This window comes from Neopsephotus bourkii, unplaced genomic scaffold, assembly GCF_033783945.1.
Source record: "Neopsephotus bourkii isolate Nb327-2 ecotype Australia unplaced genomic scaffold, CSIRO-AGI_Nbou_v1 NB_719, whole genome shotgun sequence".
NCBI lineage: Eukaryota > Metazoa > Chordata > Aves > Psittaciformes > Psittacidae > Neopsephotus > Neopsephotus bourkii.
In genome coordinates this window covers 3,058,239-3,074,885 of record NW_026901218.1, presented here as the reverse complement: position 1 = coordinate 3,074,885, position 16,647 = coordinate 3,058,239, and the positions used below count along the sequence as shown (strand labels likewise).

The 16,647-nt window shown below is 45.8% G+C and overlaps 1 protein-coding gene across 1 annotated transcript; it reads left to right on the top strand.

The window, feature by feature from the left end:
• The first annotated feature begins 3,504 nt into the window (after positions 1 to 3,504).
• SLC25A20 (solute carrier family 25 member 20) lies at positions 3,505 to 13,978 on the top strand. The gene is given in 9 exon segments (XM_061354281.1): positions 3,505 to 3,800; positions 4,705 to 4,797; positions 6,689 to 6,816; positions 8,975 to 9,065; positions 9,776 to 9,893; positions 11,000 to 11,072; positions 11,631 to 11,740; positions 12,180 to 12,304; positions 12,821 to 13,978. Coding segments are annotated over 9 exon segments (915 nt in total). The 5' UTR covers positions 3,505 to 3,686; the 3' UTR covers positions 12,884 to 13,978.
• Positions 13,979 to 16,647: the final 2,669 nt, after the last annotated feature.

Genomic DNA, 16,647 nt, shown 5'->3' with positions numbered 1-16,647 from the left:
TGTGACGCCCTGTACAAGTCCACATTGCTTCAGAACCACAAGCATTGAGTGGGACTTTGGAAACTAAGACAAGCAAACAGATCTCTCACATACAACCAATTTAACACTCCTCAATACCGTCTCAAAAGAAATGGTGAAATTAGTCCCTTTAAGTAGGTTCTACTGGATGTGATGTGGTTTGGGCTTTACATCTGAGGGGGCAAATAAAATTAATTCTCTCATTTTATTACTTTCCAATATATTCTTTTTTCCCTCTGAGTGTAGAAATTTATGCTCCTGTTGACTGCTGCTATTCAAGAAGATTCGGAACAGCCAAATGAACTACAAACCTTCTGCTGTGTAACTAAACCATACGAATGTGAGTTCTTAGAGGTTCAGCAGCAGAGCACACATCAACTTTGAATTGTGCTGCCTCATATGTAGTCACAAATTTTCATTTTAAATCAAATAATTTAGTTTTAAGAAAGACTTAAAACAATGCTGCAACTGAATTTTACATATAAAATTATATACATAAAAATATAGCTTTGTTTTCCACAAACAGCATGCATTGCATTTCTTATATATGTCTGCGTTTTGCATTACTATGTTGTTAGCTCTGTTACTCAAATATATTCCCACTGTATCACAATTTGTAGCTGCTGGGGAAACCATGATCAAGCTCTAAGAATCCTGACTTTAGAGCACAGGAAATCACAACCACAAATTTCATTACTTTTCTTCAACTTGTTTGCTTTCCGTTTCCAGCAACCTGGCCAAGCAGCACAGAATAACCAGGAAGAGATGTGATGTACAATTAATCTGAGGGGCTGCAGATACAAACTTCCACTGAGAGAATATGAAGTCTAGCAGCTAATTGTATTATCCCCTGAATTCTGGTATCCATTCCCTCCATTTGCCTCTTGATTCCTCAGCCATCCACAAAATAAGTAGCGCACAAGTATTTTAAAGCACTGCTTCCCGTTGAACTTCAGAGGAGCAGAAGCACCATCTCTTCATACTGGAAAGAGACAGGCATGAAATCTGATTTGACAAACACAAGGCAAGCCAAAATCGTCCCTCCCTCTACCCTGCTTAATGACTTAGTTCTGGGCTTAATCTGTATCAACACTGACTTCCTGCATAAAAACTAATAGATCTTTACCTGCTAAACCTTATGTTAAAGGAGTAACTGTGAATACTCCTACAGAGCCATCAATAGCCCAATGTGCCACAGCTTTGTTCAGCCAACCTCAGAGCATCACAAAGCCCAGGCAAGTTCCACCAGTCAGGAAACTTCCCAAACTCACTCAGATCATCCCACACCTTAGAGATAGAACAAAAACCTCAAACACTAGGTCCCCTTTGCTCTCTCAACACCTGGTGAGTCCCATCCAAGCAAGGAGATGTTTTCAGATATCTAAGTAGAATAACAGGCCCACCTGGTACTTCAGCAGATACCGTACCAGTCACTAGGGAGGAGGCTCAGAAGAGCACATAAATGTTTCTCTGTGCCACTAACACACTTACTTGAACAGAGGAACCACCTGCATGGGCAAATGGGCCACATCAAGCAGAAAACAGTCTGCAGACAGGATGACTTTCATTACTCCTGTCACAACACTCTAGGAAAGAGCTCACTTCCAGCCTAATGGAATGTCACACAGACAGGTGGAGAGAGGAAAGCTAAGGCACAATCTCAGTGGACAAAGAATAGCAGGGTACTAGGAAAACGAGGAACAGAACTCACCTAACAGCCCAATGCCCTCATTCAGGAGCAGATCACAAGCTCTGAAGGTAAGGCCAGACACAGGTATACTTGACAGCACTAGCTTTTAAGATAATAAAGATGTTAAGCTCAAAAAAGAGGGTCTAAAAAGCAAAGAGTACTTAGATTAAATAATTACCATAATCCCTCACATCAAATTATAAAATTTTAAACCGTATTTAGATTGCTTTCCTGCCCAAGGGAGGATGAGGTCCTTCTTTACCACCTTCATCCATGATACTCCACCTTCACTAACACTGGTACAGTTTAATCCCCTTGCTCTCTCCAGTCTCCTTGCAGTAACTCCCAAACACACCCATCCCTATGCTCTGCTGCCTGCCCGCTCCAACGGAGATGCCCTCTTGCTGACTCCTGCTTTGCAAAAAATCTTCTCCACAAGGTCTTCTGAAACAAAACAACTTCAAATATGACACCATCTCTCTGAACTCCCTACCTGGTATCTTGCCCCACCGCATCATTCTCTTCTGATTTCTCGCCCTGTGTCTCTACCTCTGTGTGATTTCTTCCGTAAGTTTTTTGAAGGGTGCACCTCTTCTTGTAGTATTTCTCAGCCATCTGAGATGGCTTTTTCTTCTTTCGCCTCTTGATTTATAATTTCAAAACAGAGACAATGTAATTCAAGTCTGTCTCCTGAACCACTTATCCATGTAAACTGTAAACAGGCCAACACTATTCTCTGAAACCATCTACAACCCAGTTACACACTGGCTACCAATGTTAATCACACCTTCCCTTAGGTCACCCAAATGTGTAATTCATGGATTATCCCCAAATTCTCTATCACACACACAGCACATACACCTCGTAATTTCTCCACTGAGATTTTAGATAGGATTTCTTCATCCCAAGAGTGAGAAACTAGAACGACATCCCCTGGTCTCCACCACAGATGACTCTGCAGAGCCCTCCATGTCCATCCCTAATGAATGGGCACACTCTCCTCCCACCGCCCAGTCTTTGTTCATACTAGCGTGCCTGCCTTGTCCTTCTCAACTCATCCAAACCCTTTCATTCCCATCCTTTCCAATCTATCAAATTATTGCAAGTATACCTATGCAAGCCTTACTTCTGTGGTAGCTCTGAGATCAGGCAGAAAGGTGCCCACTCCACTTAAATTACCTAAGGGCCACCTCTTTTCTAAAGCGTGCAAGACTAAACCCTACTTGTCCCGCACAGCCAGAACAGCAGAAGGGAAGCCCGGGAGAACCGGGAGCTGTGGAGGAAGGGCCAGGCGCAGGGAGACCCAGCAAAGCCCGTGCCCCTGCCCGGCTTCTCCCCGCGGCAGTCCAACCCCAGGACTAAACCGAGCACAAGTCCCAGAGCAGCAGCACCGCGTCCCTCCCGCCGGCCTCGCCCCACCCCAGGACCTGCCGCGCCACCCCGACCCCGCGCAGAGACACAGACACGGACACGAGCCCGGCATGCGGCGGCCGCACTCCCCGGACACTCACCGCTTCCCGGCACCACGACACATATTGCCCCCACCAAAGCTCCCCGCACTTACCGGGCGCCGTGGCGGCGTGGCGAGCAGGGAGCGGCGCCGGGCTCCTCCTGCCGGGCCACCGCTGCCTGCGCGCCGGAAACACCGGCCTCCACGGGGCGTCACTTCCGCCAGGCGGGGCCCCAGCTCTGAGCACAACGGAGCCCCGGAAGGGGGCTGAGGTGATGGAGGGGATCGAGTCACCTAAGTGCTCTCAGGAGCCGCTGTCGGCCCGGCGGGACCTCAGCCGGTAGCAGCCCTTGCTGGAGGAAAGTCCCACTGCTGCTGCCGCGCTCCCAACCTGCCCCGCGCTCTCCGCCCCCAGCATCCCGGCGTGCCGCGCGGCCCGGCACTGGGGTAAAGGTCGCGGGGCGGACGGGGTGGCACGGGCTCGGCGGGGACGCAGCGCTTTGGCCCCGTTCTTCACCCGCCGCCACCATGGCGGAGCAGGCGCAGCCCATTAGCCCCGTGAAGAATTTCTTTGCTGGCGGCTTCGGGGGGCGGGGGGATGTCTGCTTGGTGTTCGTGGGGAATGCGCTGGACACCATCAAGGTGAGGCAGTGGACGCCGACGGGGTCCGGTGCCGTGCAGTGCTGCTCAGTCTGTGGCAGCCAAGGTGGACTATGGTTCCCGGCGGGCACTGCGCGGGGAAAAGCACGGCTGCCTGCGGGCGGTGGTGGGAGGACTACACATCCCGGTGTGCACCGCGCGGAGGGAGGCTGGACGGTCTTAAGGTCCCTGTATACCTCGCGGGGCCGGTCGTGCGGACGGGCGCCCTCTGTCGGTGCGGAGGCCGCCAGCTCCCGTCAGCCGCTGGTTCCTAGTAAACGTCAAACTAAGGGCGTCGGTGTTTTTGGCGGGAGGCTAAGGTGATCCCGTCAGCACCGGGCTGCGGCGGGGACCCGGCCCTCTGGGACAGACAAGAGTCGGAAGCGACCCGTGGGACACACAGGATGGAGACACAGGGCAGACACATGGAGGCAAATGGGGTGCGGAAGGAGGGTGCACACACCAAATGTGTGAGGAAATGTAGCAGTGACACGACATTAGCTCTCAGGTATTGAGGCGGGGTTGTTATCCTGATGTTATCCCAGCGATTAATTCATTGAATATGTTAATAATTAAATACATTAAAATTCAATCTCATCTCTTCTGCAAAGGGTGAAAATGGTGTCAATCTCTAACAACATCATAAAGTCTGGTCACAAAACTTACTCTGTAAGAGTCGTATCATCATATCATAGAATGGTTTTGGCTGGAAGGGATCTTAAAGCTCATCCAGTTCCAACCCCTTGCCTCAGGCAGGGACACCTTCCACTAGGTCAGGTTGCTCCAAGCCCCATCCAACCTGGCCTTGAGCACTTCCAGGGATGTATTTCATATAGATGTATTCTCAGAATTAAAGTTTAGATAGTAATATTTAATAAAATATTGTTTTCATATCCCATCTCACTAGGTCAGACTGCAAACCCAGCTGAAGCTGCAGCCTGGTCAGGCTTTGCTCTATTCTGGGACCTTTGACTGCTTCAGAAAGACTCTGGTTGGAGAGGTACAGTGTCAGCACATCATCTGCAGCGCCTGCCAAAAACATCACTTGTTTCTGTGTGTGGCAGGAATAGAATCATGTGGGAATGTTGCCCTCCTGGAGACTACACCATTCTGGGGTTACTAGGTCGAGTGGTTCTAATCCAAGTTTATAGATGGATTACAAAATTTATGGAATACTTGGCATCCACATTACCTCCACGTGTATGTCTCTGTTTTGTTAAATGCTTTTGGTTCATAATAGTATGATATTGATGCCTGAAGTTATAGGCTGGAGTGAATGTTGGCAGCTGTTTGACAGCTTTGTCGTTGTAGTCAGTGGAGTCTCGCTGTCTTTGGTATTTGGAGTTGTCTCTGGAAATGCTGATATAGGGAGGATATCAACTTTGTTTATACAAGTAATATTTTTGCTTTTTCTATAATGTGTTATGCCATCTGCAAGAAGGCAGAGTAGCATTGATAGGCAGTTTTATTTCTCTTTCTATTTGGTTTTTGGACAGTTATGTTTTGTAGCAGTTTTGTTCAGTTTTCAGAAGGTGGACAGTGGTTTTCGCTCCTGAATCAGCCCTATCACGTGATTGAACCCTAGTCTATTTTGGTTTTAGAAAGACAGGCAGCCTTGGTTTAAAGTCTTGTAAGTGACACAGAATCTATTTTTCTGCTTTGCAAGTTTTCCCAGCAGCTCTTTACTACTTGGAAACAATGCCTGTAAAGCCCCACTGTTGGTTTACTAGTCTGAAGTCTGATTTCTAACCATTGGATCTTGTTGGGTAACTAAGATCTGCCTCATATCCAAACTTTCATGATGGTATTAACAGGTTGTTATGCAACCAAAATAAATCTTGCTTCCCTAGTCTCTCCCACAAAGCACTGAAATGCTTTTCTAGCCCTGAATCTCCTGCGTTTTTTAACACCCCTGCTGCAGCATGAACATTAGAGCTGAACCATAACAGCCTTGTGATGTGAAGTTCGAAGTTATGCTGCCTCTCGATTCCTACTCAATACTCATCAGTTTCTATGAGGAAAACTATTAAACCTCCCTGGCAAGGTCTTTTGTTTCCCTCTGGGGGAAATGGAAGCAGGGAACTGCTCATGGTAAGGTTGAGTAGGAGTGTCTGATCTTTCTCAGCCAGATCCAGTTTCATTACAGTCAGTTGTGCCTATAAGAGTACAGACACATACTGAGATACAGTAATTTATTTTGGGAGAGGGAAGAAAAGGGTGGACAGACCAGCAAATATTTGTGCATCTAGCCTTTATCTAGAAAGATAACTCTTTTCTGTTAGATAAAGTTCAGTTTCCATGTGTGTAACCTGCTGAAAGGAAACATCAGGAGTGTAAATTTGTATGCTGAAAAGGTTTTGACTTGGGGATGGAAAAAAACCCCCAACAATTTGCTCTTGAACTCATTTCAAATTCGAGTTTGTGTGGAGAGTGAAGTTGTTCAGGTTGGTCTCCCTGGCTCTTCCTTTATTTGGAGAGTGAACCCAGCATTCTCAGGCTCAATGTCAGGATTTTACACTACTGCATTTAATGGCTTTTATTAATAAAGCACACTTATTAATAAGAGAAGACTTTCAACATAATCCTTAGGACTGTTACTCTGTTGGTTTTTAACTTAATATCCTCATACTTGAGATATAAGTACAGGATGACCAGTACTGGAACAGGAGGGTTTAAGTGGTGCCTGTGTTTCCCAGGAAGGACAACTTTCCCTTGTAACAACCGCTGTGCCTCAGCTAAGCGTATCATTGCAAATGAACAACAGCCCCCGTTATTCCTGAGATTAATTTGCTTGTATGACTGACACTCTATTGTAGCTGTTCTCTTCTCAGTAAGCTGATGTGTGCAAAGTATGCAAAACCAATTAATTCTTGTGATACTGTTTCTTGGAGGGAGTCTGAGGCTTATACAGAAGAATGGCAGCTCCTGTTATCGGAATGACACCCATGTTTGCTGTGTGCTTCTTTGGATTTGGCTTGGGAACAAGGCTCCAGCAGAGAAAACCTGACGACGTTTTGACGTGAGTTTCTGAGTTAATCAGACACTTGGAAAAGGCACTCCAAGGCTCTTGCAGGCTGCTGCATTGTTGCATGTTGAGTGTGATGTAAATTTGTCTCTTTTCCTAGGTTATAAATATAGTTCTAAAAATTAAAACACTTGTGCTTAAATGCTTCTGGAAGTGTGGGACTGATAGCACAGGCTAAAAACAGACAGCATGTGGGCAGGTGCTGTGCAATTCCCTTTCTACGTATGAAAGAGCCATTAAGGAACAATTCCGGTTTAGATGGGTACAGTATGAGCTATATAATGGTTGCCTGCCAACAGTCTTGCTACTAACAGAAGCTACGGGAGAAATAAATTCATGGCCAAGCAGTCTTGATAGCGTTCACAGTACTGGTTGTTTCCCCTGTTAGCTGTGACTCTTGCTGTGCCCTTACATCAGGGTACAGTAATAGCCACAGAAATGTTTTATCACTAGTTTCTGAAGGGAGGTGTTTATGAGCAGCCCTTCTCTCAGGCATGTTTAAGCTTCTGGAAAAGAGGAAGCTAAGAAAACATTGTGTGGTTTTCTACACGCTAACTTAAGCATGAAAAAAGCCCCCCACCCATAAAGTGCTCTGTTACGTAGTTGTGATTTCTAGCTCTACAGGAACAGAGCTGTAGCTTAGCAACATTATATTCTATTATTTGTGCAATACGTAGGAGCTCAGTCAGGAATCAGGAGTCCACTGTGTTGAGCCATGTGTGGTGGGGTGTGGAGATGTGGTTTCTGTTGGAGCCTTGCCTGTGTGGGGACTGTCCAGGTGGTGTGAGTGCATGTGGCTCTGCAGCATTAACCACTGTTGAGGCAGAGTGAGCTTCCTCTGCTCGGGTAGCTCAGAGGGAGCCAGTGCTGAGATGCTGGGGCACTGCTCAGTCCCTGTTTTAGTGTCCTCATGCAGACAAGGCTGAAGGGTAAGACCAGGGGGACAGTACAGAGTGGACAGTACAAGGAAACAAATGGGCTGTGGGCTTATTTCCAGCAGGCTGATCGCCTCAGTTCCTTGTGTTTTATATACGTCATACCAAAGGGGTGCTTTAAGAAGCAAGCTGGAGAAGGGCAGTGTAGGTTTTTGAGTCTTCACGTGAAACTCCTCTCAAGCAGAACAGTGGGAGATAAAAAACAAATAGATGGTGGAATTGTTGTTGTGCCCAACTGTGCTGTGCTGTGGGTGCAGACTTGACACAGTAAGATAGAGTGTGCTTGGGACATGAGGCTTAAAAATAAGGGTCGGACTCCTAGCACCATGGTTACACAGGCAGGGTGGCAGTGGTTCCCAATACAGGGAAGATTTGGAAGGAAGGAGATAGAACAGGCTCCTCAGGTTTGCTCCATCTTTTCTAGGCATGACTAATCTGAAGGTCAGCTAGAAAGCAAAAGCTTAGTTTGAGCAGGAGGTGCATGTGGAGTGGTGAAGGAGGTCTTGAATGGTCAGGAAGATTTAATGGGAATTTAAGAGTAAGGAAAGGTGGAAGAATTAGAAAACCTGAGTAGAATGTCATCTCTTGGGCAAGTGAAGAGAAGCAGGAGGAGATGTGGAATTTAGTTAAATAGAGATGTTAGGTCATCTTGCTAGAGGAGGTAGCAGGAGGTTGGACTTGAAGATAAGTTTATGATGCTTCTGTAAGGAATTTCTGTCACAGAGACTTTGCCGTGTGAAAGCAGATGTGGAATGACTGAGATGACAGCATCAGTGCTGGCAGAGGCTGGAATGAGGGACTGAGAGGTTACAGAAAGGAGGCTCCTGGCTGCACAAGCAGGAATACGCATGGAAGCTGAGGTCACTGAGAAGTGTGGGAGACTGGAGGAGGAAGAGACTGCTGGGAATAAAAATGAATGGGGGAATGTTGTAGTAAAAATATGCAAGTATAAGGAATACTAACAAATACAGCGGATATGAAGAGCTGGGTTATAGTTGCTGTGGGAACCAGCATGTTGAATCCTAGAGATGGATGTTAAATGTTTAGCTCTAATTATGCATTGATGAGGCACTTCTTCACTGATCAAAAGCAGTCGATGCATTTCTAGTTCCACTACTACTGTGTGGAACAGCATAATCTGGTGATAACAGGTGTCTTTCTGCCCTTCATTTCTTATGTACTGTGTGTGTCAATGTCTCTTCTGTTTCCTCGGGCAGATATCCTCAGCTGTTTGCTGCTGGCATGTTGTCAGGTGTGTTCACAACAGCAGTCATGGCTCCAGGAGAGAGAATCAAGTGCCTTTAACAGGTAAGGCATTGGATGGTGGTGATCAGAATTTAATTTTAGGGGTCTTGTCTTTCCATACCAGGAACTTCTTTGGTTGGTGTATTTACTCTGTTCTGTTTTTTGACAGGAGACAACTGTCATTTAATGCAACTGTGTCATGAAGAAGCATTATACAAACTCACCATGACAGTATAAGTACACACAGCATTCATTGCTCTAGCCATTTTACAGAGCACAAGCACAATATTATCTAGTAGTGGCATTGGCAGATGCCTCGGTTCACTTCAAAGTCTGGAAAAGTCTGAGTTTTCGGTATGGAAATTTTACCTTGACAGGTTCCCAATACAGAACTAAGGAATGCATTCCAAAACACATGAAATAGTGACATGATGATATGTTGGAAACTTTTATACACATACAAATTGAAAGTGACTTTTTGTCAGTGCAAATGTAGAATTACCTAACTGGCTTCAGTTGCTTCAGGCTTATACTATGGAAAAATAAGGGAGAATAATCTAGTCTCTGCATGCAACAGTAAACAGATCCTCAGCTTGAATGTGAGAGAGCTGTTTGAGGAAGTGACACAGGTTTCATATGCAGGAGCGCCTGTGGGATGAGTATGTGCTCCTTCCTGTCTGGAAACACACACATGGCTTTCTAACTGTTAGCTGAATGATTGTTCACCAGCCAGAAACCTTCACTAGTCAGAAACTATCGCTTTAATCCTTCAGATCCAGGCAGCTACAGGTGAAACTAAATACAGTGGCTCTTCGGACTGTGCGAAACAGCTGTACCATGAGGCTGGGATTCGTGGCGTGTAAAAGGGGACTGTGCTCACCTTCATGAGAGGTAACCGATGGGGTTGTCATGATGCTTATTCTGTGTGCAATACCTTAAGAGAGGAAGCCTGACATGTTATCATAGATCTCACTGTCCCTTTAGATAATTGAAGGTGCTGTGTCACCCTCCTTTCTGTTTTTTGCAGTCTGCAGAGCTACTCCAATGCCTCAAAGGGACTGAGAAATAAACATGAGCTTCTCAGTGAGTGAGGAAGAGATTAGATGAGAAGGATCAGAGGGATATAGAAATTAAGACCTGAGAAGCCAAAAGAAATGAGTGACTTCAGGAGAGGAGCAGAGAGAACAAAGAGCAAAGACAAATACAGAAGTGTGCTTTGTGTATTCCTTTTTTTTTTCCTTCCTTGGAGAAGGCCTATGACTGTCTATTGCTGTATTGTGCTGCTTTTGAAGAGGTGATTGCAGCAGTTCTGCTTTCTACCCAGTTGGGTGTGGGTTATTTTGGACTGGGATGTCACAACTCCTCTCACAACAGCAACAGAAGTAATCGTGCCAGACATTGAATCTCCTTCATGTGTTTCGGTACTTTATTCTTTGAAAGGCGTTAAATTGTTCCCTGTACTGGGGCAGTATTTCCCAATTTCTGTGTGTTGATATCCCAGTTTAGGCATTTGTTCTGTCCAGTGCTTCTCATGGAACCGTAGCAGGTACCAGTGTAAGTCTGGCAATGCAACTCAGGCTGGTTCTCCAGTTCAGGCATGAGCTAAGAGTGGGAGTACCTTAAAAAAAGCCCCAAAATAGAATTATTAGAACAAATAATGTGCAAAGCTCCTGAACTGTTCTTGTCTGCTGTGCAGTAATTAAGAAAGCTTAGTGCTTTCTCATCATTAGCTTAACAGCCAGCAGGCAGGTTACAGTCTGACTTGAAAGGTTGCTTGTAGAAGTGCTTGCGAAAGGGTGCCCAGTTCTTGCCTTTAGCACCTGCTCTCTGTTGGAAAGTTCAGGCTCCTCTGTCCAGAGCAACAGAAGTTTTGGTCTGTAGAGGAGGTTCAGAGAGGAATCAGGATGTGCTCAGTGGTGGTGCTGAGCTGGCATGGGGCTGTGCTGCCTCTAGGCTTCCTTTCGCACTACTCATAGTCTTTGCTGTTTACCCACCAGATGTCCCAGCCAGCAGAATGTACTTCATGACATACGAGTGGCTGAAGAACATTCTGACCCCTGAGGGAAAGAGGTTAGTAAGACCTCGCAGTCATTTTCTGGACTTCCCAGGCACTGTGGCTAATCTCCCCAGATACAAAGAGATTTAGAGCAGTGTCATCAAAACGAATTAAATCAAATGGTTGCTCATCTTGTGAGTTGAGCTCGTTTGGGCTGGGGTTAACTGACAATCAGAAGTGTATCCTGAGGTGCTCTCAGATTTGAGCCTTGGATCTTATTAACCAAGTAAGCAATACCTCAAGTATCTTCGTTTTCACCGTTATGTGTGCACAGAGCTGGGGATTTTTGTTGTTGGGTCTTTTGTTTGTTTTTTTTCGCAGAGCAGCTGTTGTGTGCTTTTGAATGAACCTGTAGGGTGGAGTCAGTACATCTGCCCACAGAGCTCTAAGTCTTGGAAATCTTGCTCACACTCAGTGCTCTGTGTGTGTCTGCAGCATTGTGCTGCCTTCTGGCTCTCAGCTGGGCTGCCTCTTTGACACCTTAGTGAAAACAGATGAGAATTTCCTTCTTTTTTAACTTTATCTGGTTTTGTTTTCTTTTTTCTTTTCCTCCCATCCCAATCCCACCACAGTGTGAATGACCTCAGTGCAGCAAGGATCCTCTTTGCTGGGGGTCTGGCTGGGATCTTCAACTGGGCAGTTGCCATTCCACCAGACGTGCTGAAATCCCGTTTCCAGACTGGTGAGTTTTATGTGAGCTTGTCACAACCACACTCAGTGTGGTGCTTTGGGAATGGGATGGGCAGCAATGGAAGATGCCATCTGAGCATGCATCTGGGAAGGAGCGTGTCTTGAGCTTGAGACACGTATGTGAAGAACCCGAGTAAGTTCCTAGCTTTATAGGTGGTTTGGTGGACTTGATGTAGGTTCTTTGTGGTGATGGTGAGCACTTACCTTTTGTTTACTGAGCCTTTAGTAAGATGTCTTTTTTTTGTTTGCTTGCTTTTGACTGAGAGAGATAATTTTCCTGAGCAGATGTTGTCACAACATAGCTTAAGCAGTGCTTGGATTCTGGTGTCACCTAGACGGTGTAGCAGTATGAACCTGTTGAAAATCCTGGGCTGTTAAATTTATGCTTGTGACTACCACGCAGCTACTAATGTGTTTTGCATCCCTTTCAGCTCCTCCAGGAAAATACCCAAATGGCTTTAGAGATGTGCTGAGAGAACTTACCAGAGAGGAAGGAGTTGCATCTCTGTGTAAGGGCTTCACAGCTGTAATGATAAGGGCATTTCCTGCTAATGCAGTAAGTAAATTGTGATCCCAGCTGGGGTTTGGGGATGGCCGCTAACAGGGAATGTTTGCAGTCTGCAGGGGAGAGAACTGGCTGATCAGTGTTGTACCATTTCAGTGAGATTCTTGTCTCTGCAGGTGCTTTTAGCTGTTGGTATCTCGGTTCTAAAAATGTGCCTTAGTCTGGGGGGAACACCAAATAATCCTTTCTTCAAAGCTTTGTGTGAAAGCCTTTTGTTGACTTTCTCTGATAGTCTTTCTCTACTGACCCTACATCCAGTAGAAGACAGAAATCCATGGTTAAATTTAGACCAGCTTCCCCTTCAGTAAATAATGAACTGAACAGAGAAGAAGTGCCTTTTTGTGGAGAGATGTAGTAGAATTCTTGCCTCTGGTCCAAGACCCTTTTTTTTATTGTCTTCCTCCTCCCCCATCAGCCCCATCAGGTGTGCATAGTGCTGCATTTGAAAAACAGTTTGGATCAGGTTTTTAGAATACTTACATGTTCTATGTGTTCTCTCTTTTCCAGGCATGTTTCCTTGGGTTTGAAGTTGCTATGAAGTTTCTTAACTGGGTTGCATCAGGTCTATGAAGACTAGGAAGTCTCTGGAAATGAGAGTGGAGGAGAGTGCAAGTCTGCCTCAAAGGAATAAATGAATGATCACTTGGAGTTTCAGGAATGATTGCTTGCCTAATACCTTTTTGCCTTCCTCACATTCTTTAGCTGGTGCTATGTGCCGTTCGGAAACGTAAGCCATAGCTCTGAAACAGAGTTAATGAGGAGTTAGAGGTGACTCACCTGTCTTCTGAGCCAATGTGCCATAGCAGTACTGCTGTTAACAGACAGCTATCAGTATTACACTACTACACACACTATCTTAAGTCCTTCCTCGTGGAGGACTTTTTAAAATGTACTTCTTTATTTACTGAAGAAACATATAGCTTTTAAAGCTGAAAAGCTTCCTCAAAACAGTTGTTTGGCAGTGTGTACTCTAACTGTGTGTATGTTAGCAGCTGCACACACTAGTGTCTACAAGCAATGTCAGAGCATTCTTGTCTTTTCTGTAGTTTTAGTTGTGGCTGTTCCTATGTCTTCATCTTGTATGCATGTAATGAAGCAAGCACAGAACTAAGCAAGGGAGGCCAGAGATATGTTTCAGGGGGCAGGAGGTATTACAGATGCTGTATCAGAGCTTGCACGCTGATCTTTTCTGTGGAACTAGTAGGGAAAATGAATTATGCTTAACATTTGTACTAAGCTTTACTGAGGCAGCCAGACGGGAAACGTGTTTGATTAACCTGAACTTTTCTCATAAATCCCTTTCTGTCCCACTGAAGATATCCAAATGTGACTTCAAAAGTACAGCATGGTTCATAGCAGCCATGGTATATTTGGTTCATTAGATGCTGTGTCCTGGGATTCAATCCCTGACACTAACCTGACAAAATTTAACAGCACTTCCAAGAGCTCCACTGCTCTGACATCTGGGGGAGTACATGAAGGAGATGCTGGCTCTGCATCTTATCTAACTTTATTCTTGCTCCTGTTCCTTGTTTTCTCTTAAACATAATCACATTTTCATTGAGAAATGACTAATGTTAAGAAGAAAAAAAAGGACTTCTAATTTCTCTTGGTTTTGATGCAGTGTTATGAAACTCAATAAAGCTAACTATTGCTTGGCTGGAACGTGTGCTGCTGTTTGTTCGCTTCTTGCGTGGTTAGTTTTGCAAACATTTTCCAGTTCATAACTCCGAGATGTGATTGGGAAGTACGTTATGTTGTGCTGCCTGTAGCTGTTAACCCCTTGCCTGTGAGCTGTTGGATTTTGACATGAGCTGTGGAAATGAATGTTCTGCTCTTCCCATGTTTGTCATGCAAGTCCTGTTAGGAGCTGTGTTGGAGATGTTGCTTTTTAATACTAAAATAACATCTTGCCTGTGAGAAGTGGTTTATGTTTTTCCAGGGAGAAGCCTGGACACAGATACAGGGGGGCTGTACATGAAAGCATCTGTCTTGATGGCCCACAGGAAAGGGTGCTGAGAGTTTGTCCTTGGTCTGGTGCAGTCTGTAGGCCTGTACCATAAAGACAGTCTGCACCTTTGGCTTTCCACAGGCACAGTCATCCTTGAGAGCTTCCCACCCACCCAGTGCTGCTGCAGAAACCCTGAATCCCACTTCCCGGTTCTTTGGAAGGATCAGATGGGAACTTGCCTTTCCCAGAGTATGTCTTGGGTTTTACAGTGTGGGGTAGCCCCTGTTGTGGGAGAATCCCAGTCACTCGGAGCTGCCTCCCCATTCTTGCTGAGTTAATACTGGTTCAGAGAGGTGGTGCATAAAGGACACTAACTTCTCAAATGGTTTTAAACACAATTCTAGGTTTACTGTGGCTAAATGCAAGCTAGTTTCAAGAGGACCAGGTCTGCATTAATGGCTCTGTGCTACCTCACCCCCAGATGCTCTCCTGTACTCTGGTTCCCTAGCTGTTCTGGCCACCTTTCTGACTCCTGTGCTGGGGCTGTGATGACTAGAAGCAGCTTTCAGCTTTAAGAAGTGGTCGAAGGATGGATTTTTCCCCCCGCCTTATGTCTTACCCACATGCTCCAGAAATACCGACATTTACTGGGAAGGATGTGCATCTGTCTTAAAATTCCAAACACTCATGCTTAAACTGCCCATTGCAGCTGCCCTGTTGAGCTCCTCATCATCTCCTAGGAAGCAGGGAAAAAGAGCATCACCATCCTGGCTGCCCTGGGCTGGTTATGGAATGGCTGCCCAGCAGATGGGTGGCTGGGGCTGTCAGCAGGATGCAACAAACAGGCAAGGTCAGAGTCATGGAAGCCAGCATTGCTGCTGCAGGACACTGCATCCGCTTGTGGCAGCTGCACCTGTCCCGGTTGAACTGCATGAATTCCACATCTGGGTCAGGACATGCAGGCAGCTGAAATGGAAGAGCCCCCCACCCATCCTGACCTCCAGGCTTGGTGGTGAGCTGTGTGCTGCAGTCCTGCTAGGCTGAAGAGCTGCAGACTATGAAAATCATTCTTGGACACAGAATATGGAACTAGTAGCATCCTGGACTCACTTGCTGGGATGAAGAGCACAGCTCCTCCATCCAGGCACTGAGGAGCCTTCTCAGCCTGTATGCTGGCCTCTTGCTTGGTGCTCCAGGTCTTACCTTGGTGCTGTCACCAGCTCAGGCTTGCCCATCTCTGTGCCCTTCAGAAGGGCTTGCTCTGAAAGACTGAAATACTCCCTACACTCGAGTAGATCGGTTGTTACTCGTAACTGTAAACCGTCTCCCTTCTGCCAAACTATCTCTTTTAATACTTCTTTTACAAAGCATTTCAGATCCTTTTCCCAACTTCAATTATCCAAATTGTATTATCCCCACTGTGAAGTTTTTGCAGACTTTAACATTTTGTGTGACAAACCTCTGTCTGTTTAAACATGCTCAATTTTCATTTGGTGCTTTAGGTAAGTAAAACATAGGAGAAAGCAATTGGGAATGAGAGGCTGCTTTCCAACAGCAGCGGTGGGAGGAGAGGAGCTGATCAGACACATCTGGTGGTTCAAAACCTGAAACCAAGGCACCCTGGAGATGTTTAAAGAGCTGTGTTAACACTCTCCTATGGATAATATGCCAAATCCTTGCCCCAGGGTGTGTGTGGCCTCAGGATGAGAGATGGGTTTGAACACAGGTACAGTTTCCTGCACACCGAGGACTCTCTGGCTTTCAGAAGCTCAGATTTGAATTCAGATGTTATTTTCTAATTGCCTGGCTTCTTGTGGGAATTCAGACAATGTATATTCAGGTTAACACTGCTCAGTAGAGGCTGGTAAGCTGGGTTTCCATACCAGCAAAGAATAGCAATGACATTTCTCTTTATGCTCCTTGCATATGTTTTTGCTGTATCAGAATCCACAAGCTTCTTGTGCTGCACATCCTGCCTTGATGCAAATGAATTTTTTCCAGTGGTGACTCAAGGTGCCTGGGAGTATTCCAGAAGTAATCCATGACATGCAAGTCTTCCATGCTTGCACTGCTCAACCTCTTTCAGTCCTCTTCATTGATTAGCCCAGGGGTATGTCATGGGAGGCAGCACTGAAAGCCAAGCTGAATAATCTCCACTGCTTTGTCCTTATTCAATCAGCCGCTCATCTCACCACTGATGACCTTCCCTCTGGTCTCAGGGGCCACTGTAGAAGAAATGCCTCAGTAAAGCAGTAGCTGGCATTTCAGAGCTATCCTTGAGCAAGTGATCCTTCACCACAGCCAAAACAGTCCATCCAGTGGTTTGCAGACCCTAGGCAGGAATGCACCTCACATGTGCAGTAAGGGATGGTTCTCCTCATAG